Below are 26,910 nucleotides of genomic sequence, written 5' to 3'. Positions count from 1 at the left end.
TCTTGTCTCATAAAGATAGTTTTTATTTTCTTTAAAAAAAAAAAAAAGTACTGAGGACCCAATGGAGGGATTTCAGGAATGTGAACGTGATGAGACGGAGAGAAGGACAGGTACTCCGAGTTGGGTCCCTCTTCTGCTCTCAAGCTGGTCCCTCATCCAGAAAGTTTCTGTTGCCGAGCTGGTTTGGAGACCTACAAGCAAAAATGCATCAGTTTTAATTCCAGAAGATAGATGTCCCAAGACCCCAAGGTGGCCATGGCTATTCTTAAAATTAGGGAGAACACTGGGTGACTAGAACCTCCGCCCTTCCCTGTGGTCAAATGAGCAGACGAGCCACCCCGGCACAGACCTGACTCCCTTCTCTTGTCCCCCTGACAGCTGATCGACGTGTTCTTCTTCCTGTTCCTTTTTGCGGTGTGGATGGTGGCCTTCGGCGTGGCCAGGCAAGGGATCCTCAGGCAAAATGAGCATCGCTGGAGGTGGATATTCCGCTCGGTTATCTACGAGCCCTACCTGGCCATGTTCGGCCAAGTGCCCAGCGACGTGGATGGTGAGCCTGACCTGGCCTGGGAGGGGACATCTGGGAGTTGGCGGTTGCTTCTAGAACCAGCCCCCAGGGCTCCCCGCTCTGACCCACAGCAGGAGTTGGGCCAATACCAGGGAGTGAACGCTGACCCTCTCAACCCTTTCTTTGTGTCTGAGCGGGATTTTTAGGTCCGCCTTGCCGATGTGTCCAACAGTGTTAGTCTGCGATTATGAATCTTCTTGAAAATAGCGTTTCTTATGTTTTCAACAGCGATGTGGCAATTGACAGAAACGAAACTCACTAGTGTAGAAATGGCGGTTGTGAGTTGTACTCTCTTAAATAACTGGGTGCCCATTTATTTCCAAAAGAGCAATATTGAAAATTTTGCTCAGGAACCTGACATTTCAACTTCTGGCCTTAGCCCGTGCCGGGCCTGTTTTAGAGGCAGGATGGCGGTGGCCCAGATGGCATTAATGTGCACACGCCCGGCTTGCGTGAGGAAAGTGCGGGGCATGTGCAGACCAGCGTGCATCTTGAATGAGCCGTCTAAAGCATCTTTATGATGCTGACGATAGCCTGAGCTTGTCGTGTTCTGTCCTGCCGGGACACGATGATCCCGATGTTCCCCCTGCCCTACTGGTCGCATTTCTCAGCTCCCTGGTGTTTTCTCCATTACCCCTGTAGCCTCAGGCTGTCCTGGCCTCTTCAGCCGCAGCCTCTCCCAAGACCTTAGCTCTTTTCCCGAGCGCTGCTGGGAAGGCACCTCGTTAACATTATTTCCCTTCTGCACACGTACTCACCATTTTACCTAAGGGAGCGCATGTCATCCTTGGGACAGCCCTGCAGCCCGGTGGCTTTAGTCCTCTGTGCGGACGTGGACGTTCTCCAAGGCCCCCATTCTAGGGTCTGGCGCTACTGCTCACGCAGAGGTGCGGATCCCGTCCTTGACATCTCCTCTGATTTCATCCCTCGTCTCCAATTCCTCAGCCCATTTGGTTGATTTTATCTCCTCAACGACGGTGAAACCCGACCACTTGTTACCATCCCCCCCCTTCCCACCGTCCTCACTACATCATCATTGTCTGGCGCCCCCTGCCCCCACCCCACGGTGCTGTAGTTCTCCCCCCTCCAGAGGGTCCTCGCTTTGCCTTTTGGTTTCTCCGTCCTCAGGCACCACGTACGACTTTGCCCACTGCACCTTCACCGGGAATGAGTCCAAGCCACTGTGTGTGGAGCTGGACGAGCACAACCTGCCTCGGTTCCCCGAGTGGATCACCATCCCCCTCGTATGCATCTACATGCTCTCCACCAACATCCTGCTGGTCAACCTGCTCGTGGCCATGTTTGGGTACGTGCCCTGTCACGCGTGTCTCGGGTGATCGCGGTGTGACAGGCCGTGCGCCAGGTGGGGCCGCAGGAGCCAGGAGCGAGGCCATGAAGGTCCGCCCTTAGCAGCTTGTGTGAGAGCTTGGGGGCGGGTGGTCTGCAGGGGCTGCGGTCTTAAAGGGACTATGTTAAAAATAAGGTATGTCCCGGTTAGCTGTGCTGTAGGTTTATATGACATCACAGCCAGGTACCTGTGACGCCCGCCAGTGTGTTCAGCCCCCGTGTGTCTGGCAGGCATCCAGTCGTCTCCCTGAGCGCCACGACGTGGGTGTGGTGCTGATGCAGCGTGGCGTGGCTCCTCCCCAGCCTCCTTGTTTCCTGGGGACTCGGTGGCGTGGATTCTGGGGTTTAAAGGACTCAGCCTCTAGTTAGTTGCTGCTGTGACATTTTACAGTTTTTTTTAGTGAAATTTTTTAAGGATTTTATTCGTTTATTTGAGAGCAAACTAGAGAGTTGGTGAGAGAGAGAGAAAGCATGAGCAGAGGGAAGGGGCAGAGGGTGGAGAGGAAGCAGGCTCCCTGCTGAGCAGGGAGCCCAACGTGGGACTCCATCCCAGGACCCTGAGATCATGACCTGAGCCGAAGGCAGACGCTTCACCGACTGAGCCACTCAGGCACCCGAAATTTTTCAGTTTAAATACAGATCACAAGAGCAGAGTCATAACAGTGACTTTCCTTTGGGGCTCATGTCTAATGAGGGAGAGGGAGAGGACGACGGTGACTCTAGGAAACGTTTATTGCCTTTGGTGATTCTCCTCACTACTTTGAGAAGTCATGATTTTCGTTTCCCTTCATCCTTCTTTGGAAGGTTCCAGGGGTTCCAGGGGTTCTGGGGGTAGTTAAAGTGAGAGAACCATAGTATGTTGTTGCTTTAAGGTAGGTACCTATTTTGAATACGTGATCCCAGCACAGACAGACAACTTAGCAATGAAATATCGTTGTTAAACCTTGGGGTGGAAGAGAAACACTCAGTCAAAATCAGAAACCCAGAAACTAGGAAAGACAAGGTAAGACTTTTGATTTCGTAAAGCAAGGGTTGAAGGTGAAGGTGATAAGTGATGGAATGGCAGGAATGTGCGGTGGCCAAAGACTTTTGATTCCTAATGTAGAAAGAGCTTCTGCAGATTCGTAGCAGAAAGAGGACCCAATAGGAAATTGGTGGAGACAGTGCCATTCGCAGAAGGAAAATTCAAATGGCAGAAAATCACACGATAAGGGGCGCCATCTTGTTGATGGGAAGGGCCCGATGAAGGCGACAAGATGCTGGTCTAGGACCCATCAGATGAAGAGAAATTTTAAAAAGCTGTTTGTGTTGGGGATGAGGCTGGGAAATGGGCATTACTGCCAGCAACGTGAATTGCTTCTAAGTCTGTGGAAAGTGACATGAAAAGAGTTATCAGGAGAAAAAACACACAAATCTTTGACCCAACTCTCTCGCATCTGGGATTCTATCCTAAAGACATATATACAAGGATGCTTGTTGGGTCATTGTTTGGTGCCTGTTGATGGGGTCAAATAAAGCTTGTTATAGATGACCGAGTTTTGCGCAGGTCTTACAAAAGCTAGACCTCTATTTACTGACTTGAAAGAATGATATTTTGTTAAATATAAGAAACAAATTGCAGACTAATTTTTATATTTTTATAAAATATATAAAAATATTTTATAAAAATATTTATATGTTATAATCTCATTTCCTTCCAGTAAAAAATAAGAAATGAAAAGAATTGAATATGTATTGCACTTGTTACAGTGATCGTATATTGCCTTCAGAATTTAGAAGAAAAATAAGAAAAAGACAGTTGTCACATAGAGTGCTGGGCTCCTGAGAGACACAAGGATTGTGCACGAGGGTCAGTGGCCTCCCTTTGCCCAGGGCTGGGTGGGAGCACGTGCCTCTGGGGATGTCACCCCCCTATCAGGCTGAGCAGTGAGTGGCCTTCTGGTCTTTGGTGTACAAAGAAGCCCTCCCCCCATCCAGCCTCTACACTGTCATGTTTCTAAAATGTCACTGCTCTACTTAAAATTCTGGAAGGATTTCAGTATTTCCCCATAGCTTTCAGGGTAAATTTCAGACTTTTCAGCTTTTTCCCAAGGCCATCCGTGACCTGGCTTTTGAACACACCCAGGCCTCTCACTGTCTGTCCCTGAGAGGTACCCAGGTGTCTGTCCTGAAACAGGGTGATCTGTCAGATCCGACACTCTGTGAGTGCTGGGCCCTCTGCCGGGACTACCTGTCCATCTTGACGGTCTGTCGCCCCAGTCCCGCTGCCTTCTAAGGAGCTACGCATCATCCTTTGGCCAAGTGGTCCCTGATGCCCCCCCCCCCACTTTGGGTAGAGACTCCTTGCACCCCCTGTGCAGCGACAACCTTCTCTCCTTCTGGATGTTAAGTTCTAGGGGATGGCGATTGGGGCAGTCTCAGCACCTGGCACCTTGTGGGTTGGATGGATGAAGAGAACAGGGCTTTTCCGGGTTTAGTTCATCAGTCAGTTATTGCTCAGGAGGTGGCCTCTGTGTCTTACACTCCCTGAGAAGCACCAGTGGTGAATAACAGACCAGCAAGGGCGTCATCACATAGATGTACAATGTCTGTTCCGTGGCAGGTGCCTGGGCCACGGAGATCCTGTGGCTGTTGTTTCCACAGGGACTTAAAGAGGGAATAGGCTACCTTCCCCATCACCACTCCCAGCTGGTGGCCGGGGAGGGACTCAGGAGTCAGGAAGCTAGACAGTGTCCCGGTCTGGGCTGCCGAGACGGGTGGCAGAGGCTGGGTGATCATATGTCCGCGTAAGAGCAGGAAGGGAGGGCAGGTCTCACAGGGGAAGCTAGGGCAGAGAGGAAATGGGATGGTGTGGGCTCCCATTTTACAGTGATGACGCATCCTCATGACCTTTACATCGAACACTGGCTGGGCCCTGTGACATCTGACCACGGAGACAATTTCCACAGAAATTAAACTAAAGGGCCAACAGCTCCCCGTGCCAGACAGGCGAGCTACACTAATCTGGTAAATCTCAGAGAGGCGGCGAGGAGAGGGCTCCTTAGAGCTGTCCTGAGTCTGCGTGTTGTGAGAGGTTCACAAAAGCCCTTCCCGAGGACCACGCCACATGGTAATCCGTTATCTGCATTACAATCGTGGACTGATAGAGCTTGGAGCGAGGAGGGACTGGAACCCAGCCGGTCATTTTCATGTTGAGGACGTGGATGCCGGGCAGCTCCACGTCCACGGCTCTGGCCACACGGCTTAGCGGTGTCCATTCAAGGCTGGATGCAGCTCTCTTCCTCAGGAGACCCCAGCCACGGCGGGGTACCTTACTGTCACCCTATTCAGTGCTTAGGTGTGACAACTTGGGGGCATCCCTTCCCTGGGGGGGGGCTTCTAGAATAGTCCTGGGTTCACCCGGGGGGTCTTTTCTTCATTAATGTCTGTCCTGGGAACTTGTGAGCAGCTGGAGCCCCTCCCTTACCATCCTTGGGTTAAATCATCGGAACGCTGTTTCGGAGGGTGGTTGGTGGCCGTTGTTCTGGGCTTTGCAAGCCCACGGCCCCGGGCTGCGAGCCCTGTCTGGCACCACATGCAAATCTTCATGTAAAAGCGTAGCCATCCACAGTGGTAACCGTAGGAACTGTAGCGTAAATGTGCACTTGGGAATTTTAAAGCAATGTTGGAGTGCTCTCCAGATGGTATTCAACGGGAGAGGTAATGGATGTAAACCTCTGTGATTATTCCGCATTAAAGTTATCGATCCCAGGCCCTGTGTGGCTTATCAGAGCATGAAGTGAACTTGAAGTCAGTAGATGATTCTGGGTCATCTCGACACACAGCTGTGATGCTTGCGGGCACTGTGTCCTGGAGATAAATCCACCCTATGCGTTTCTTCCAAAGAGGACTGGTCAAACATGCCCTGATTGAGATTAATTTCTGTGACCCAAATATGTTTGAACCTTAGGAAAAATATGTGTTCATTATGAATACGCAGAAAAATAGAAAAAAAGGAAATAATCACCCGGTACCAACGAAAGGTTTGGTGCCCCTTCACCCGGCTAAGGAGGGCTCTCGAAATGGATGGAAAAAAGAAAAGAGTAGATAATGTGGTCTTAACAAGAGCCCATGTTTACCGAGACTCCTCTGGGCCCGGCCGTCCAAGTGCCCGTCATGGGTTACCTCACTCAATTATCGATCATTTTTGTGTAGCTGTGGCTTTCTTATCATTTTACAAATGAGGAGTTGGAGGCAGAGAGAGGTTAAGTCTCTGCCGTTAAGGAGTTGATGGGCACATAAACAGATACATTGAATATAATATAATAAATGATACAGTGTAACAATATAGTCTAATAGATTAGAACACAGTATCATAGAAGCAGCACTGAAAAGGCTGTTAGAGGGACTCTGGAGTACAGGAGGCGGTTAGGAAGCGAGACAGAACATTGGGGCTAGGGTGAGCAGCCCTGAGCAGAGGGGACATTTGCTCAGAGGATCCCTTGCTGGGAGCCCAGAGCCCATCCCGGGGCGGGAGAGGGGAGGCAGAGCAGGGGGAGATGAAGCTGGTCTGGGGAGAATCAGCCACTGAGGAAGGTGGAAAGGTAGGCAGGGGCTGGGTTGGGTGTCATTTATGCCATGTTAAAGAAGTTGGACGTTTTCGTGAAGGTGACAGGAGATCTCTGGGTCTTTAGACAGGTACATGGCATGGTCTTAATTGTGTTACTCTGATAGCGAAATACTAAACCGAGTTAGCCCTTCAAAACTCAGTGCAGCGAAATCTCTGGCTGTCTCTTACTGTTGACGTTGTTGCCTGTTTTTGGATGCTGTGGAAGGAGAGGGGAACCAGGATGTGCACGATGGGGCAGTGGGAGGCCGCAGAAGTCAGGGTCCCCAGGGTCACAGGGCAGCTCTGGCCGGATATTGCTGGCGTGTCGGGGAAGGAGGAACAGCTGGAAAACGTATGAAATCTGTGAAAAGCTGACAGGAGGTGTTTCCTGATTGAGATCTAGCCGGCAAGTCTCTCGTCTTTCAATTTATTCTAAAATTCTGCCATTGTTTTAGCAATTACTTTTCCTTTGTGATTTTTTTTGCAGACTTGACATTCTGTTCTGTTGATTAGTCTATTTTGGTTTTTACTACCAAATGGCTTTAATTACTGACTTTAAAAAAATTATTTTCGCATCTGTTGTACAAGTTCCTCTCATTATTCTGATGCAAAACTCCTTTTGGCTTTTCTTGTATATTTAATAATATGGAGGCGTCTAAGGCTCGTCTTCTGAAATCCTTTTTTCTTTCCCCTCTGAAAAAAAAAAGTCTTGTCAATTTTATTGTGATGATGTGAACTTTGCAGAATTGTTCCACGGAAGCTGGCATCTTTAAAAAACGGTATCTTACCATCCAGAAAAAAATGGTGTGATTTTCCATTTACTCAAATGTACATCATTTGCTGGTGACGTTTAATGGTTTTATTCCTATGGATCTGGAAGATTTTTGGTTACCTTTTTCCCTAGCCATTTGTGATTGTGAGAAAGATATTTTTTCTATTTTTTTCAACAAGTAATTTTTGATATGTAGGAAGGCCATTCAAGTTTTGCTTATTTATTTTGGAACAAGTCTCCTTACTAAATTCTTTTTTTCCCCTCCTTTTTTTCTTATCATGTCGTGGAAGGTTCCTCATATTTCTTATTTATTAACCTCCTTTCTTTTTCTCCTACTTCTTCTTTTTTTTTCTAATCAGAAATGGATGTTGAATTTGCCAGAAGACTTTCTAGCAACTATCGAAATGACATTTTCCCTTTTGATCTATGATGTATTATGAAAATGATGAATTCTATAAATGATCTTAATACTTAGTCATCCTCTGTTCTCTGGTCATGGCATATTATTCTTTGAACGTACTGCTGGATTTCATTTACGTTCAAGGCTATCTGAGTCCTGAACATTTGTTATCTCTTGGTAACATTTTCAGTGTCAGCAAATTTCAGAAACTTCGTCTCCCTGTTGGGGGGCTCCCGCTTCCTCCTGTCCTGCTCAGAAGAGGGCGCTAGGTGGTCTTAGGGGACCGAGCTCAGTCATCACAGAGCATCTCCCACCAGCTGGGTAGCAGAGGGCACAAGATATCACTGGAGTTGTAGGGTCCGAGAGGACATTGTGTTATCCCTCTCGAGAAGACTCTGGATGGTTGGGGGCTGGCAGGGAGACTCCCAGAGCCCATTGGGAGAGATGGTCTCTGAGCTGCTCTGGACATTGGGGTTTGCTGAGGGGGGTGGACGTGTACTGGTGCCAGAATGCTGCCTGTCCCCTGCAGACATGGAAGACAGTGTCTAAAGAATATAAAAATGATTTTAACAAAGCAGTTTGAGGCCGTACTCAGTTATCAGCCTTCCCTGGGGAACCCTCATGTGTCTTTGGCTGAGTCCAGACCTAATTTGGGGAAAAAAAGACAGAACGATTTGGAAGCTGCTATCATATGGGGAAGGTGGGCCTCAGTATACGTCAACCTCAGCATGGCCAGCCCCGGGAATGTGTTATTTATGCAAAGCGGCTTTGGGGTATTAATGTCCAGTAATCAGCCAGCTCCCTCTCAGCCCCTGGGATGTGGATGAGGGTTTCTACAGTTTGCCCAGGAAAGGAAGGCAGCTCTCTGGATCCGCCTGTGCCCCGCGGTACAGAGGAAGTGGAGTTTCCAACGGGAGGCCACTGCTTTGTCCTGATGGACACAGGAAGCAATGGTAGGAGGCAGAGCTTTTCAGACTAGCGAATGCTACCCATGATGGCCTGAGTTTGTGGGCCTTGGCCCCAATCCATTCTAGACTGGGGATTGGCCGGCAACTTTTTCTGCGAGGGCCAGCTAGGGTCTTCGCTTCGGCTAGACACCAAGCACCCATCCCCACCTCTCTGCTTTGGAAAGACCATTCTAAGCTGGTGATTCCTGCAAAACCGTGGGGCTGGGCTGGAGTTGGCCCCCAGTCCCAGTTTGCCAATCCCTTTTCTAGATGACCTGGAAGATAGGAGATGTTTTCACTGCCTCTGAGTGACCAGCTAAGCCAAGATGCAAATCTCTTCCCACTGGAACTCTTCTCGGCAATAGTGCCACGCTGAGCTCCCAAGGAAGGGAGGGAGGCCCACCGGCCGGAGAAGTTGGCTCCCCCTGCTCTTAGCACGCTAATGTCCTTCCCTCCAATAGGAGCTGTTAGTTCCTGAGAAGACAACATTCGATGCATTAAATTGGATGCTGTTGCTTTTTTGCGTTGGCCTATTAAGTTGTAGGCATGGAAGGGGCAGTCAGTAGCTATGTTAGTAGATAGGATAGTATTTTAAGCTACTCCCAGGGGCGATAATTCGAATGGCGAATTTGTTCTGTCAGCAAAGTAATAGACTGATTCTGGCAAGTTCTTAGTCCGGACTTCATGAATCTGGGGCGTGTCCACCATCGTCCCCATTGTGGTGAGGGGCCTGCAGTGTCCTTTGCAGGCAGAACCAGCGGGGACTAGCGAGGACAGACAAAGATGTCGGAATTAGCCTCAAAGCAACTTGACCTACATTTGGAAGACACTGCAGGCTCACTGCTGGGTTCACTCTGCTGCACTCTCATTACATACAGTCCTGTGTTTCACCTCAAAAGATCTACCACATAGAGCTGACATGAGAATCAGTCAAGCAGCCACTTTGCGTGCCTCGTGTGGGAGCTTATGTGCAACAGATAGATGTTCAAGAAACGTGAATTCCCTTCCCTGCAAAGACTGCACCCCATGGTTGAGTTGTAGGTGTTCATGGGCCACTGGCTGCTAACACCCGCCCCCCTCAGAATCCAGGATCTGGGCCGTCCCATTCGTCAGTCAGGTCCCACAGGAGCAAAGCCACGCTGATGGCAAAGCCACGCTGATGGCAAAGCCATAATCGTGATGTGTGTAGGTTAGTGTTTCGCTTGTGTGTATGACCTCTGCTTAGAGGTGTTTAAGTCTTCGATGGTAATGTACCGTGGGGCAAGCACGAGGTCTCACAACAAACAGATCCGCTTCCTCTGCCCGGTCACCTCCTTCAGGTCCGGCCTGTGAAGCTTCTACCCAGAACTGGGAGAACTGAATGCATCTCCAGTCAGGATTTGCTTATAGGAGATTTCAAATGTTGATTGCTCCTTCCTTGGCTCTCAAAGGGGTGATTTGATACCAGCAATAAAAGTATCTTGGATGGTTGAACTTACACAAATGGTAAAATGCTTCATTGTTTTCTTTAATTGAGTATCCAACCGAAGCCTTTGGAAATAGAGCGTAGCTCAAAACATTTCATGCTCCACTCCGTAAGGGGGCTGGGCAAACAGACGCTGGGCTGGATGGCAGGGTCCAGGTCCTGGCGTCATCATTTCCTAGTTGGGAGCCTCAGACGATATTCCTGCGCTTTCCATGCCTCAGTGTCCTGATCTCTTCACCGTAGATGATGATAAGACTTACATCCTCTAGAGAGTTGTTTGCAGATTACATCATTAATATAAGTACAGCGTCTGGTACGTAATGAGCGTCAGCCATGCTATAGTCGGTTTGATTTGCAACTGATAAATCAGGGGCGCAATCAGACATTTTTCTGATCAGTGGACAGTTTTTCTAATTATGTGAGTAATTCATGCCCACTGCATAATGCTTGGAAAGCAGACAGCAGAGAATAAAGAGCATTCACGATGCGTGCCAGGGATGACCGCTGCTCACGATGGACTTATGATTTATGTACTGAGATTATGCTGTAAGTATGAGTTTGAGCCTAATTATTTCACTTAACATGTGTCATAAGCATTTCCCCAAAGTATAAAAATTATTCATAACCATTATTTTTAATGACTGTGTAATGCAATCTTATCAATTAACCATGATGGGTGATACCTTTAATGTTGAGCGTTTCCGTTGTCCCGGGGCAGCTGTGACTTTCAGGACTGTGACAGACAGTTGTGTCTGTATATCCGTTTATGTATATGTTTTTCTCAGTACCTCCTAGTTTTAGATTTCCAGAAGTCAAGTCATTGGATCAAAGGGATGAACATTTTTAAGGCCCTTGATAAGTATTAACAAATTTCCTCCACAAATTATTTACAATTAAACTCCCATTAGCAACGTATGAGGGGCAAATTGTTCCTAAGAGAGTGGACACCTTCGGCCTGGTTGTGGCTAACACAGTAACCGGCTAACGAGAAAAGGGAATCCTTGAAAGGTTTGGAAGTAAAACGTTTTTTTGAAGTTCACTGGGCAGATTTTTTTTTTTTTTTTTTTTTTTTGGGTGATAAAAACAGAAACCCCAAACCACAAAAGCCAGACCCAGTCCTGGCTCAGCACGAGTGGAGGAGTGCTCGGGGCTGAGTTGTCCTGGCCCGGGGCTCCGTGTGGCTCCTCCTGTCCTAGTCGGGACCCAAGCAATCACAGGAATACCTTGTTATCAGTACCACTGTGCTTACGGGGGGTGGGGTGCGCGTGGAAGGCTGAGGCTTGCCCTTCTCTCCCCTTCTGCCAGCTACACTGTGGGCACCGTCCAGGAGAACAACGACCAGGTCTGGAAGTTCCAAAGGTACTTTCTGGTGCAGGAGTATTGCAACCGGCTGAACATCCCCTTCCCCTTCGTGGTCTTTGCCTACTTCTACATGGTGGTCAAGAAGTGCTTCAGGTGCTGCTGCAGGGAGAAAAACGCCGAGCCTTCCGCCTGCTGTGAGTGGCTTATCCGTCTGTGCCGGGGATCGAAAGCAGTGACTTGTCCCAGGGAAGCGCGCCCGGTCCGCGTGGCCGCAGGAAGGAATGATTCCTGGTTATGCCGCCCGGCGCATCTGTGGGTCTGGAGAGATCAGGCACCAGGCCAGCCCGTGAATGACGCGAGGGGAAGGAGTAGATTAAGGGAGGGTGGCAGATCTGCCGGGACGGTCCTACTCCGGGGGAATGACTTTCGGGCGAGCATCATCATAACGTAAATAGGACATGGAACAAGCATGATTCATGGCAGGGTGTCAAAACGTGACTTTGTGTTTGCTTCTGGGGGCCGTTAGCCCTGCTGCAGCAGAGCTCATGGCTTCTCTGGCTGCTCCGAAGGAAAGAGGAAATCTTACAGTCACTTTACTATAAATACAGTCCGGTCTATTAACCAGCCGCTTAATTGCCATTCGGGCTGGCGGGGGGAGGGTGGCGGGGGGAGACTTCCCTTTTTGCTGCACCCCCTCTCTGCTGGCACAGTGGTCAGGAAGTGTGGGCCGTTGGCTTTTTCCTCTCTTACTCCCCTTCTCTCCCACCCACCAGCTGCCGTCACTGACCCGCCGTGGGCTGGAACACATGGAGGAGGGGGGGAAGAAACAGAAAGTCTTTTCCAGAAACAGGGGTACCGTTCTAGGCTGGCTCCATGTTCTCTGACCTGGCACGTGTGTAAAACTGATCCTTTATTGCGTGGGCACTTGGTGGGCCCTTCAGGTGTTCCCTGGCCGGCTCCTCACCTCCTTTCTCTGGTGCTGCTTCCCCTGAGCCTCCGAATGCCGGGGGTCCACACTGTGCACACTCTCCTTGATGGGGACCCACTTCCTTCCAGAAGGCAGGAATGTTCACAGCTCGGTGGGTTCTCTCTGTCCTGTGGCCACCCAACCTCCTTAGCTCCGACAAGGACCAAGGTGCAGGAGGGACCCCACCCAGCTCCCTCTCCTTACCCCCAGTAGGAGCCAGAATCTGTCACTGTGGGATCTCCGTTACACTCGGGTACCCCGTCCCCAGGTACAGCTGTCTTCCCTGCACCAGGCTCAGTTTTCTTAACACCCGATCCCGGAGCCCCTGAGCCAGACGGATCGTCCTAGCGTGTTTCAACTGCATGAAGCAGGAAAGAAGGGAGAGGCGCACAAACGTGTTTCAACCGCAGGAAGCAGGAAAGAAGGGAGGGGCCTGTTTTTATTCGTTTGGATGTTTGGACACAGAGAAAAAGAAAGAGTACCGCCAACCCATGCACTTTGCCTTCTAACCTCGGATTTAAGCCGGGGGATCTGGCTCTGGGGTGGGCTGGGGTGGCTTCTCCGTCACGCCCAGCACCAGAGCTCATGCACTGCAGGGACCACAGACATCTTTACATTTCTTTTAAAAATCAGAAAAAAAAAGAGTGAACTTTTAGGTCACAAACTTTAAATCAAGGAAAGTAACGCATGGAAAGGGATATACCCTATAACACATAGAGAAGAAGCAGCGTAAGAACAGTCGTCTTGCTCAAGGCCTGCCTTCCTTTGCAAATACAAACTCACTTCTGGGGGTAGAGGTGCGAACAAAGTCACGTGACCGCTGGGCTGCTCGGGCCATATTATTACTTGAATGGTTCTAGAGAAAAAATAAGCGATGGCTAAAAGTTGCAGGGAGGAAGATTTTGACTTGTATAAGCACAATTTGTGGTATCAGGAAGTGAAATGGATAGCTCTGTGGGTCGTGAATCCCCACCACTGGTTGGATTCCCACTGGGCATGGCTGAGTGGAAGGGCTATAGGGGGATGAAGGTCCACTAACCAAAGGTACTCTGTGCTCAGTCCAGGATCAGAGGAACCAGAAAACTCAGTGTATAATTAAGGACAAATCTGTTTTTTGAATATGGGGTGGAGAAGGCAGGACATAATGTATTACATCCCCCTCCCAAACTTATTTAATGGTTAAGCCCAATAGGAACATAAAAATGGGAACAGATTCCCCAGTTTGGCCTTCATGTGGACAGGGGCTTCGGTTTCCGGAGGCAGACAGGTCAGAAATGAACTCTGGGAATCTGCACCTGTTTCCCTGATGGGCCCCTGGGAGAATGACGATCTTACAGTCATTTGGAGAAAAAGATAATGTAAGCTGTTGACGCTCTCTCTCTTCAAACAGTTCTTAGTCTCAGGAAGGAATCAAGAAACAGAGGGAATGGGAGAGCAAAGCAGGGCAGGTCCTTCTGTACCCAGCGAGCAGTGATGACGGAGATGGGGAGCTGAGGGCCCCATTTACTCATTAGAGATTCTGAAGGTGCCTGCTCACCACCCATTCATTTCTTCTTCCTGAAGATCGCTAATTCCAGAAACCACAGCATGCTGTGGTTGGCAGAACCTCTTGTGATAATTCATTTCCCAAATTCCACTTTGCATTTGCCTGCAAGTAAGGAGGATGTCATGGGATTTAAGCCTGAAATTGTCCTTCTTTGGGGAAGAATACAAGATGTTTCAAACAACTTTTCAGAAAAGGTAGAATCCAAACTTCCATTTTGGACACTTTCTGGTGACGTCCTAAAGAAACCATGAAAAGGTATGCTACCCAGTAACCCACTTTTATATAACAGGTGGCTTTCCATGATTAAAGAGTAATCCATATTCATTATAGGACATTTGAAAACTATAGAAAAACACAAATAAGAAAGAGCAAGAACACACGTGACCCACCACTCAGAGATAAATACTGCTAACACAATGGTATCCAGTCTATTATTTTTGTGTGGGTGTGTAATAATTAGGTCGTTCTGTAAAGACACATTCATAATCTAATGTGTTCATTTGGCTAATGATACATCATGAATATTTTCCATATTTCAAAATATAAATCTATATGACGGTTTTGAACTGTAGAGTATCCCAGCCTATAGCTGCGCCATATTTAACGTAACCAATCCCTTCCTGCTAAACAGGGAGATCATTTCGATTCTTTGGGTGTCACACAGTGCTACGATAAACAGTCAGATGCCTTCATTTTTCAGCACATCAATGACTTTTTCCTTGGAGTTATTTATAGGAGAGAAATTTCTAGATAAAGGTATGTATAGGTTTAAGTCTTTAGGTATTGTCGGCCACCTTCCTCCTCCAACTTCTCATCCATACCGTGCCCAAAGGCTGTGACAGATTTACAGATTTTCCCCCCAGTATATGGGAAGCCTGTTTATCCACATCTTTGCCCACACAGGCTATAGTTACTACTGTAGACTGCTAATTTTCCACTTTGGTTGGTGAAAATGCCATGTCATCATCTCAACAGCATTGTTTTGACTGCTAAAGAAGTTGGCCCTTTTTTCTTGGTCATGAGTCATTATTGCTCTTTGGCTGTCTGTGTTCGGGAGCGTGTTGACCCTTTCCATGATTTGATTTTTAAGTACTTCTCTTGGGCTTCTGCAGACATTTTAGTCCGAGGAAAAGACATTGGAAATCACTTAGCTAGGAAAAATACAGTTAAAAGAAATTCAACCAGGGATTATTTTCTATAAATCTGTATTTGCTATCTAAGATTTGCTTCAATCCTGTCACTTGCCTTATTGGCTCTTTGATTCCCAATTAATTCTTTTTAAATCCAGGAAGATCTTATAATTTAAAGGCAATTTAAAAACAAACCTCGATAGATTTTTTTCCCCAAGTGGACACCTGCATGAACATACGTGCTTTTCTTTGCCCATGAGTTCATATGGCGGATTGCTGCCCACTCCACCAGCATCTGAAACACACATGCCATGTTGAGCTGTTACTTTGTTTGCTTGCCTTCTGAAAGGCCCAAGTACTGTAACAAACTGAACTGAGAAATCTTGCTGGAACATGCCCCCTGGGCCAATTTTATAGCAAGCCCTGTCTTAGATGAAAGGAAAAGACGAGACGTAAGAATTTTCCTGGAGGTCCACACCCAGACTGCATATTTCACAAGGGGAGGAATGATGTCCAAGGCTTATTTTCCTCTCCTCCAAAGTTCCTAGCCCAGTTTTAGACTTAGAGTAGCAATCCATCAGTAATTTTCCAACGGAGTGGCTGATTTAGCATTTTTATGTCATCCAAATGAAAGAGGAGCACACATAAAATGTGAGGACAAAATTCATTAGTGAAATGATTTTGCAAAGTCACAAAACACACAGGCAGGCTTTAGATTGATCTCTGTTTAGAATAAAGATTGCATTCCTATTTCATTCAGGCAGCTCCAATTCCTCATTGTTACCAAGAAATTCATTAACATTCCATTGCTCTGCTGCTGTCACTAGGAGGTAACATTACTCAGATCAGCCTGTGCGGGGCGAACCTAATTCTTCTGGCTCCCGGGTATGACAAAATGACTAGCAGGTGTTGATTTAAGAGGTAAGGGGCAAATGAAACAATTTGAATGTGGTTTTTTTTTTTTTTTGTCTCATTATTCAAGGTTTCAGAAATGAAGACAACGAGACTCTGGCGTGGGAGGGTGTCATGAAAGAAAATTACCTTGTCAAGATCAACACGAAAGCCAGTGACACCTCAGAGGAGTATGTCAGTAGTTCACTCCTGCTTTGCAAGGCTCCCCTTGTATACATAAGTTGGCAGAACATACGTAGCTTATTCGTGTAAACTCTGTAAAGAGAATTTACAGCAGAAAGAAATAGCACCAAAAAGATATTACGTAGGCAATGAAGATGACCAGAAGGGCAGAACCACCCACCTACCATCCTGATTGTCCTCCAAGGCCCTGGGGAAGAAAGAGGTATTTGGGGACTGCAGGACAGGGCCTGGGAACCAGGTAACAAGAGCGTGGGTCCCTCTGCCATGACCGCAGAGATGGAATCCAGGGATGCCCACAGATCATGGGCAATTGGCATGATCTTGCAGGTGCCACACACATGTCTCTGTGACGAAGAAATAAAAGCGAAAACCATTTGGCAGCTCTGTTACAGACTGTCCTTGAGAAGTCCTAACCATCATTTATGAATCACATGGAGTTGTTATAAACATCCCATAGAACTAGATAAGTCCCAGCTAAATCCAGAGATGGTCCCCAGGTAATGTGTCGTGCATGGCCTCTAGGCGCGTGCCCTTCTTATTATGCACGTTAATGTGGTTCACGGACTGATGTCACTCTTACTGAGAGCTCCTTAGAATTTACTCTAACAAAGAAATAGTCAGCGTAAGCACACACGATCCCTGTGCGAAGTTCAACACAGCTACGGGGACACATGGGATGGATGGTGTGCTCTTTCTCTTTGAGTAACAAGGTAGACTCCCTAAGTTCTTCTCCATTCCTAGACTCCCGAGAGCTTGGTTTTGGAAAGGAGTGATGGACCTTACGGCCCTCTCAGCAGAGCCATCATGTACTTGCTGTGCTGCTAGCCGGGCTGAGGGTGGGATTCCACTTCATTTGGGTGTCGTGGAGAAAATTGCAGCCGACATGGTTTTAGTTGAAAATGAAGCTGATCTGTGTTTTGTTCTTTAAAAGACTGTAAAATGGAGTCTAATAGCCTTTTCTCCCCCCCCACCTCTTTCTCTTATTCTCTCTCTTTTTATAACTTCTTCGAAGAATGAGGCATCGGTTTAGACAGCTGGATACAAAGGTATAGTCCTGATAACAGTCTGGGAAACATTTTTTTAGAAGTCTGTGTTATCTGGGGCACCTGGGTGGCTCAGTTGGTTAAGCGTCCAACTCTTGGTTTCAGCTCAGGTCACAACGTCAGGGTTGTGAGATCGAGCCCTGGGTGGGGCTCTGCACTTAGGGTGGAGTCAGCTTGAGATTCTCTCTCCCCTCTCCCACTGCCCCTCTGCCTCCCCGCCTCACCCCTCTGCTCATGTGCACTTTCTCTCTCTCTCTCTCTCTCTCAAAAAAAAAAAAAAAAAAAAGTCTGTTATCTTTGAGCTTTCAGCTAGAGGCCAGTGGTTGTGGTCTGAAAACAAAAGAAGTTAATTGTTAAAAAAAAAAAAAGTGACCCTGTTCCATATTCATCTTTCTTCATTCACGGAGGAAGGTCTGGGTGCTGGAACAGAGCTGCTTCTCCACTGCTCCCGGCCCCTCTGGGCAATAATGCTGGAGTCCCAGTCCCATGATCTCTGAACTCTTTCCTGTCTCTGTCTGACCCAGGGCCCCTTCTCTTTCTCTCAGCTGTGAAAGCAGGTGTAAGATGCTTGTAGTTACAGAAACACCAGCAAGGCTCAGAAGAGCGATCTGGGAGCCTCCGGGCCTCCGTGCTTGTCTTAGCTGCCGCTCTGATTTGCTAGCTGTTTCATTTGAAGGGCGCTGCAGACGCACGAATCACACGTGAACGTTAGGTGTAGGGAGAGCGTGCCCACGTCCGCCCTGAGCCGGCTGGAAATTATGATTAGGTTTAGCAGAAATTACAATGGACTCATGAATACTGGATCCCTGCTAGGCTCTGTGGAGGAGATGATACCTGGTCTGTTATCACGGTATTTTGAGAAGAGCCTCCTGGGGGATGATATTTACACTCCCCCCCCCCCAGTGCTGTGCCGTTTGGTGGCTGGACGGCACCCCATCAGGAAAGGCAGAATCTCGGGCACCCAGTGCCTTGCCCGGACCAGTAAGGTCTCAATGAACGTTTGCTGAGTGAATACATGACCCAAAGGTGCCCCTCACGGAGCTCTTACATGAGAATTTATCCAGCTCAAAATTTCTTGGTTATTTATGTGTGATTTACCACCAGCATTCTTAAAAACCAAGGCCGTGTTTTCCTGGGCCTCACCTCCTGAAGTCTGGTCCTGGCAGGACGGCATGCCTTCATGGTCCCCAGAGTAGCTCTCCTCTTCCTTCTGAGTCTTCTTCTCCTTCCCTTTGTCTGGAACGACCAGCTCTATACGTTGGAGTCAACCACTCAGGATGACGGTGTATTTTGTGCAAACGCTTTGCTGCGTAGCAAACAACCTGACACCTCCGCGGCTTCAACCAACCATTTTATTTTGCTCGTGCTTTTTTTTGTGGGTCAGGAGTTTGGGAAGAGCTCATCCGGGGAGCGGACTCAGCTGGGTTGCTTGGGCTGGATTCAGCTGGTGGCCAGGCCAGGGTCTGGCACGTCGGTGCTCCTCCATACGGCTTCTCTCTCACCCGTGACGTGGGGTCCTTGTGGCTTGGGCCTGTCACCGCATGGCGGTCTCGAGGCAGTCCCCCTTCTTCCAAGAGTGAGGAAGCAGACGCTGCCATTGCTTCTGAGGGCTAGGCCTGGACCTGGCGTGACGCCACTTGCACCAGACTCACTCCATGGATCAGGGCAGCCACAGGCCAGCCCGGATTCAGTCACCCACCTCTTGAGGCGGGAGTGGTGGTTGCGGACGAGCGCGAAGGAACCGGTGGCAGCCATCTTTGGGGACTCGCTGTCACACAATAGTGTATCTCGTGACAGCTGCTCTCATTCTGATGTGTTGTCGATCATTCACTGAGGGGCTGGGACGATTCCTATTTGACTGGAGTTGAGCGCTGTACAGAATTGATCACGCTAGGATGTATACCACGATTATAATCAGTGGAGAGGGGAAAGGGAAGTGCTAGGTATGTTTAAAGATTATAGAAAGTTTAGCGAATATTAAGAGAATATATGAAAGGAGCAATAGGAGACAATATTCTAAGATTGAGTATTAATATTAGACATACATAATATGTAATAAATAATATCTATCCCTACATGATACATTCACTTTTCCACCTCATGTATTTACATTCAGATATATTGTCTGCTGCTTCTGTGCCTAGGCCACCTAGTACATACTATTTACGGAGCACCTGCGATGTGCCAGGCATGGGGCTAAGTGCCATCGAAGCAGATGTGGCCCCCCCCATGTTATGAATGGATCCTTTGTGAAGCGGTGTGGGTATAGGAGCCGAATTGTGCAGGATTTGTTGGCAACAATGATTTTCAATGCGGTATCTGGCACGCATCCCACAGATCGCCTGTGTCTGCGTCAGCAGGGAGCAGGGTCAGCAGCTGTGCAGGCCCTGAGTCCAGAGGAGCCGGGAGAGTTCCAGGCAGCGAACGAGGGGCAGTGTGAACCAGGGGAGCTCCGAGTGGGAGGAAGTGGGGGCGGCTGGGCTGCCCCGTGTGGGAACTTGGCTTCTGTCAAGTTGGGTTTTATTCCCATGTGGTGAAGCCTCTGCAGAGTTTTAGCCCAAGAGGGGCTCATCTTGTGGACTCTTTCAAAGACCCTCAGAGCCATCAGGGTAGCCACATAAGAGTAGCTTAGACAGTCTGGGGTGAGAGTAGAGGCACTCCGGACTTGTCCAGGTGTGTGTGTGTGCAGGAAGCAGGCTGTTTTTCGTTGTTGTGTTGTGTTGTTTTTACTCATGGTCTCACTTGGGGTGGCTTTGGAGGGAGAGAGGGGCAGGGCTGGAGCCTCTCTGGGTCGTGGGTCAGAGGTCATCGGGTGAACCAGGGCACTGGACAAGCTCACCTGATTCCCAGGGGCTAGGCTGTTTGTGGGCCGAGACCTCCTGACCACGGAGGGTCTGGCGGTGACACTGTCGGTGGCCTGAGCTGTGGGGGTTGTGGGAGGTTGGGACTGAGGAAGTCGCTTGTCACTGGAAGCACAGTGGAAGGCCGTCCACACGCATGTGTAGGCCCGGAGTCCTCAGGGCCCTCAGAGAAGAGCGTCCAGGTTCCGTCCCCTTTGCATGCCCCTGGCTGTGGCACTCAGCCCCTTTGCTCGCTCCTACCGGAAGCCCACCGACGCCATGTGTTTTGTGGGTTTGGGGAGAATCTGGGCGGGTCCCAGGGGAGTCTCAGACTGTGCAGGGTCTCACTGCCTCTCTCCCTGCTTCTCATCCTGCTCCCCTGCCCCCCTCCTCTTTATTCCCTCCCGGATCCTGTACCCCTCCCCCCTGAGCAACAAAACAGTCTCTCCTTTCCACCCACAGAGAACTTTAGGGATCATCACCTGTTTCTTGAGCAGGCTCGCAGAGTCTCACATCTGCTTTTAACAGCTGACTGAAGTCATTCTACCATCAACAAATCAGGGCTCTCCCCAGGCCTCCCTAGCAAATAAGAAATTTCTCCAACGCGTTATACCAAACAACGAAGTCATTCACCATTGACCTTAGGTCTGTAAGTAGGAATCTTACCAGACTTTATTTTAGGCAGCTATTAGCCGTTATGGATTCTTTCTCTTCTTAGAAAATAAAAGAAAAATTTAAATGAAGAGATTATTACTAGAAATAAGCCCAGGATAAACACAGATTTTTTTTCCTTGAGTGAGAGATATGGCAAGTTAGAGACCAACTGTACTGAGATCACACTATGTCCATGAGCTTTTATCAAATATACCGATAAGGTGTGTAATTTAGAACGAACTTCATTCATCTCGTGTCACAAGCTTGTGAAAGATACACGTATCGAAAATAATTTTATTATGGCTTTTACTTAAATTGTTTTATTATTTATACTGTTTTTGTGGCAGTAGACATTTTATTTGCAAGCAGTTGTTTTATTAGTCTTGTATCATTTTTTTTTAAAGATTTTGTTTATCTAAATAAATAAACCTGGGATCATGACCTGAGCCGAAGACAGACACTTAACCAACTGAGCCACCCAGGCGCCCCTGTATCATATTTTTATTAGTATTATATACTTCTGCTGAAGTGAAACTTTGTTGGTATCTTATAATTTTATTAGCGTTAATTACATATGCCATGATTATTTCTACATATTATTTCTCTGTGTGGTTAAAACCCGTCATTTCTATGTAAGAACCATTATTGATTTGCCTTCGAGAAAAGCTCGCAGTCCTTGGTGCTGATGAGTATTTGCTAGTGACATGATTTCGGAAGGTAGGCAGTGAACAGGGTCCGTATCACCTGCCACGCGTTATGCCCTGTTCCAGGATGTGCCATACTTTCTGTTTAGTATCTACATCTCTTTCATGGAAAAGCCTTAGAGTAATAATTGAAATCATTGAAAGTTGGAAAATTTATCTTAAGACCAGTTTTATTTTTTTTCCCCCTTTCCGAGATTAATGATCTCAAGGGTCTTCTGAAGGAGATTGCTAGTAAAATCAAATAGAACTTCATGGACCGTAATGGAGAAAAATCTAATTATAGCAAGGTAAGTCACGTTAATGGGCTGTGCTTTCGCTCTGAAAATTTACATATTTCAAGACTAATCTAAAATCATGGTATTTTTTTCTTGGTTATTTTATTTTCCTGTATTATCAGATTTAAAAATAATGCATTATTTAAAAAATTCAAACGATATAGGAAGGAACAAGTAGAAGCCTCTCATGATCCCACCAATTTTGCTCCCCAGGGGAGGTTAGCACTGCCAGCAATAGGGTACAAGTATCCTTTTGAATTTTTTAAAAGCACTCACAAACTGTGTAGCTATTTTGGCATTAATTGAATCAAGGTCACACTGCTCAAAGACTTGACATTTTTTTCTTCCTTAACTCTCTTTTATGGATATTTTTATAGATCAGTGCCTAAAACATGTACCTTATTCTCATGATGCAATAGACACTATGCATGTTTACTGCTATGAGTACGTAAATGTACGTTGATCATCTTTTTTGTACCAAAAATGTTTTAGTCAGACATTCAAGGCTTTTCAGCAATAGCTCATTTGTACGGTAGAAATGTAATTCTATTAACTAGTAGCTGAACCCAAGACTTGGCTCCATGATCTTACCATTTGCCTTAATTATAATTTTTTTTTCATTACCTGTCCAAATTCTGAACCTAAATGTTTAAACGTAACCATGTAGATTTAGGGAAAAACAGAAATGGGGGTTCCATTTGACTAGAATTTTTAAAGAAAGTGAATTGCAAGGAATGGAAGTACAGTTAAGACTCTCTCCCTCTCTCCTACCTTCCCCTTCCTTCCTTCCTTCCTTCCTTCCTTCCTCCCTCCCTTCCTCCCTCCCTTCCTTCCTTCCTTCCTTCCTTCCACTTCCCTCCCTTCCCTTAGTCTTTGCTGAATGCCCACTCCCTTCTCAGAGAAGTCCTGTGTCAGGACCTATGCTGAGGCTCAGACACCGAGCATGGGCTCGGCACTAATTTCTCTTCTTGGGTTGATGGGGGTCATGGGGGGGATTATGTTGCATTAGGTTCCTTTCAGTGTTTCTGGTCGCTCCATATACTTTTCCTTGGGCTCTGACAATTACAGCTCATTTATGGGGGACTTTGTTAGAGCAAGAGTGATTCATGTTTTATATAATCTGAAAGGCAGGCACGAACTCCTGATGGACGCAAGACAACAAGCCTTACATATTCAGGACACGTGTATTTCAACGCTTTCATAATGGCGTTTAGTGAAAAGAATATCAGACCTTAAAATAAATTACAGTTTGAGTTTTGAAACATTTGTCATTTTGTTTAATTTATGAGCTGAAATATATAAAAAAAAGAGATAAAAAATTAAACATGATTTTTGAAAAACCATGAAAGATAGAAAAGATCAGAAAAGATCCCAAATGAGACGCACACCCACCTCTCACAGCTGCAGTGTCCACAACTCTTGCTCTTATTCAGATGTGTCGACTGTGAGTTAAAGGAACAAATGCGCTGGCTTTTTATTGACTTGCCTTTTGCTAAAACTTAATTTTCTATTCATATATGGAGAGTTAATGAATTGGGAAATGAAAGTGAATTGGGAGGACATTCCTCCATTTCTGTGCAGGCCACCCATGAGAAAAAGAGGATGAGAAAACAGATACCCCATAAATTTGTAACCACTGATATCTTTAGAAACAATGAATTTGCGTATAACACCCAGTGCTCCACGCAATATGTGCCCGGAACACTGGGTGTTATACGCAAATAATGAAGCATGGAGCACTACATCAAAACCTAAGCATGTACTGTGTGGTGACTAACATAACATAATAAAAAATTATTATAAAAAAAGTAAAAAAAGAAAAGGAAAGGAAAGAAAAAAATGTATATCTTAGAAATGAGAAAATATGGTATTACTTCATTTTGGAAATTATAACCTTTTGAAAAATATCTTTTGATATTTTTGATATTGGCTTATCTAATCTATATGTAAATTTTGCCTTTAGTTTGTGAGTTTTGAGGGCAGAATCCATTCCACCCATGGTGTATAAAAGGCGCTCAGTAAATGTTTGTGGGTGGAAAAAAAAAAAGAAATAATACAGATTGTTTAAAATGAAAAAAAAAAAGAAAAGAAACAATGAATTTGGCATGCCCTGTTTTTTAATATATTTTTTCTTCTCAATATAAGACCCATTTTCTTTTCCTTTTCTTCTTCTTTTTTTTTTTCATGTTGTCTGTCTGGTATATCCTTTAGAAGTTCACAGAAAATGAAATTTTATAGGCAACTATCTACATTTTGCTACTGCTGTCTTTAGTGGGGTGAAGGAAATCCTTTTGGGGTAGGGGCAAGGAAAGAGAACGCCAGCTGTAGGTGGGAGTGAACTGGTGTTGGTAGGGGCAGGTCTTCACCGATTTGCCCATCTGGGCTCTCCATCCCTAAATCAGCCTTTGATTCAGTGACTTGGGATGAAACAGGAGGCTGTACATATATTTTCCTTTCTCCCACACTAAGGTTGAAAGGAATTAGGAACTGAGGATGGAACAAAGCCATTTGTTTTCTCAGACCTTTATACCTAGAGTGGACTCGAGATCCCGAGGGCTGTTGGGGAAAGACAGTCACTGGAAATGGCTTGATCCCTACATAATAACCCATTGATTCCTGCATTTGCTACACTGAAACTCTAGTTCAGTGAAAGAATTTGGAGTTCTTTCGGATGTCATAATAAAACTTCGTTTCTTTTTTTTATTAATTTTTATTTTTTAATAATATTTTTTGTTATGTTAGTCACCATACAGTACATCCCTAGTTTTTGATTCATTTCAATAAATCATTGCAGTTCTTAGCTTCATTTTCAACTCACCCTTTTATTAATGGGAAACCACTCAGCAAATCAAGCACTTGGAAACTTTCTGGGTCTTCACCTGGCCTGAGCCGAGCCTCTGTCCCTCACCTGTAGTCATTGTGTTCTCCTGGCAAACTGGTCAGAACTCACATCTTTACGAGAAAAAAGTCTCATAGCCAGTTTAATACTGAAAGAAAATCAAGTTTTGGAAGTATATTTGGACTCACGACCAGTATATTACCAATACATTTAGAAGCAAATCACCTCCTGAGCATGGACGTGGGGAGTCCATTCTTAAAACAGTGCTTTTTCTCTGTTTCACAGGTGACATCAGAAATCTAAGCGGGAAGGCGTCAAGGAAGGCTGAAGAACAGTTTGGTTACTGACTGCTCGGTAAGAAGTGTTCAGGCCCTGGTGTGTCCGGCAGATGGCTTTCATCACCCGGTGTGCTCAAATCTGAGAAACAGACATGTGATGGGTTTTACACGAGAAGATGGACGTGAAGGGGGAGCTTCCCCGGACGGCTGCCCTGTGACTTCCTGAGTCTTGATCACTCGGACTCGCTGTGGATCACTTTAGAGTGTGTTCCAGCACTCCCCTTCCTCCTTCACTTGCCCTCCTTCCGACCCGTGCACATTACATCTCTCCTGGGAAGAAGAGCCCGGTCGTGCCTTCCCCCCATAGCGTTGTTGTTCAGCTCAACCCACTCTCTGCTACTTCCCTTTCTGGGGCGTGTGACTAATTAGTCGGCATGTTGTTAAAAGTCTCCCCAGTCGGGGCAGATTCTAAAACACGGTGGAGCAAGAGGACCCTGCTCTTCTCAGGAAAGATGATTCTCGCTTCTCATGATGCTTTTTATTTATCGAAGGAGGCGACAAAGCCACATCCTACCCTCTCACACTTCACCAGGAGCTCTCCGTTCTTAAGGATGTGAAGAATCACCCGGAAATGGGGCCTTGAGAGGCACCCCTGATTTTGTTTTCAGTGGGTGCTCCTTTCTTCTCTTATTCCTCCTTTCCCCAGTAAAAATAAACCACGGATATTATAGAAAATTCAGACCACATGGAAAAGTAGAAGGAATATAAATAGTCCCGCTAGTGGTTAAAGATAATCACTGCTAACATTTTAGGGTGTGTTTCCAAATCTATTTCTTATCTATGCATATTTTATTTCTCTTATAAAGTTTCACATGATGTCATCATACCACACATACGATTTTTTTTTTTTTAAAGATTTTATTTATTTATTTGACAGAGATAGAGACAGCCAGCGAGAGAGGGAACACAAGCAGGGGGAGTGGGAGAGGAAGAAGCAGGCTCCTAGCGGAGGAGCCCGATGTGGGGCTCGATCCCACAACGCCGGGATCACGCCCTGAGCCGAAGGCAGATGCTTAACCGCTGTGCCACCCAGGTGCCCCACACACATACGATTTTGTATAAGCTTTTTCACTTAGTATTTTATCAAGGATGTTTTTGTTATATTCGTGGTCTCCTTAAACATTATATTAAGGATTCAACCTCTAATGATTTCCAAAATGCTGGTCATTGAGGGCTGTTTCTGATTGGTTGGTGAGATGAGCATCTTGGCGCATGAATCTTTTTCTGTGTTTGGGAAATTTTCCCACAGCTAGACTCCTGGGTGTGTATAATGATTATCAAATCATTTACAAGGCTTTTTCATAGATGTATAGCAAATAGGAATTATTAACTTTAGTCTAAGATATGAGATCTGTGCACTTAGAACTCTTAACATAAGGTATTATATTTAATCCTGGTTTAGGCAGAAATCAACACACTTATTTAAATATTGCAGATGGCGAAGATATGGGTGTAGAATTGGGGGGGTCAGCTTGCTGAGCACCTCTAGTGCCAGCTTCCTCTGGAAGTGGAGGTGGCTTTGCCCAAAAGACGTGCTACAACAACAGAAGGCACTCGAAGTGACCATAATTAGTTTTTCCAGCCTCGAATAGACTATCAACTCAGTGGCTGAAGAAGGAAATCTTGGAAGGAAGCTATTAAAAGATCATCTAATTAAAAAAACTACAAAAGCATGAACCAAAGAAAGTGTTTTATCATTTTGTCTGGGCTTTGGTTAAAATGATTACTCACAACATTCATAATGTTGGCAGGGAACGAATACATGGGAATGAATGGTGGTGGTTGTTTTTTTTTCTTTTACTTAAACCTTATTAATGGCTTAAAGGGGAATCCTCTTCAATGGGGCTGTTGAGCTCATGGTTTCGGATGCTGAAAGAGGCGGAATAAAATTTGTATGACAAAAATTGCCAATGAGCGGAATTTCCAAAATTTCTCTGTTCTTGGGAGAATGTTACTTTTGTTTCAACCAGAATATCTGCCTTTTCCGAAGCCACCAAGAGGAGGCTTAGGTCCTCTCGGTGGTGCCGGGAAAAGGAAAGTGTGTGGCAACGTGTGTGAGGTCGGCCCGGGAGAAACAGCGGTCTCAACCC

The 26,910-nt window shown here is 46.4% G+C and overlaps 1 protein-coding gene across 1 annotated transcript in view; it reads left to right on the top strand.

Annotated features, from left to right (window-relative positions):
• TRPM8 (transient receptor potential cation channel subfamily M member 8) overlaps nucleotides 1-25,708 on the top strand; it is a 75,165-nt gene extending 49,457 nt beyond the window's left edge. Inside the window, exons 19-25 of the mRNA XM_008690303.2 lie at nucleotides 379-550; nucleotides 1,697-1,874; nucleotides 11,393-11,583; nucleotides 16,015-16,114; nucleotides 17,140-17,173; nucleotides 21,563-21,655; nucleotides 24,768-25,708. Coding sequence (XP_008688525.1) covers nucleotides 379-550; nucleotides 1,697-1,874; nucleotides 11,393-11,583; nucleotides 16,015-16,114; nucleotides 17,140-17,173; nucleotides 21,563-21,613 — 726 coding nt within the window. The 3' untranslated portion in view covers nucleotides 21,614-21,655; nucleotides 24,768-25,708. The remainder of the gene's footprint in view (nucleotides 1-378; nucleotides 551-1,696; nucleotides 1,875-11,392; nucleotides 11,584-16,014; nucleotides 16,115-17,139; nucleotides 17,174-21,562; nucleotides 21,656-24,767) is intronic.
• Nucleotides 25,709-26,910: the final 1,202 nt, after the last annotated feature.

This window comes from Ursus maritimus, unplaced genomic scaffold (genome assembly GCF_017311325.1).
Source record: "Ursus maritimus isolate PB19 unplaced genomic scaffold, ASM1731132v1 scaffold_1, whole genome shotgun sequence".
In the NCBI taxonomy this organism is placed as follows: Eukaryota; Metazoa; Chordata; class Mammalia; order Carnivora; family Ursidae; genus Ursus; species Ursus maritimus.
The sequence above is the reverse complement of the archived record's forward strand: the minus strand, read 5'-3'. Positions and strand labels throughout refer to the sequence as shown.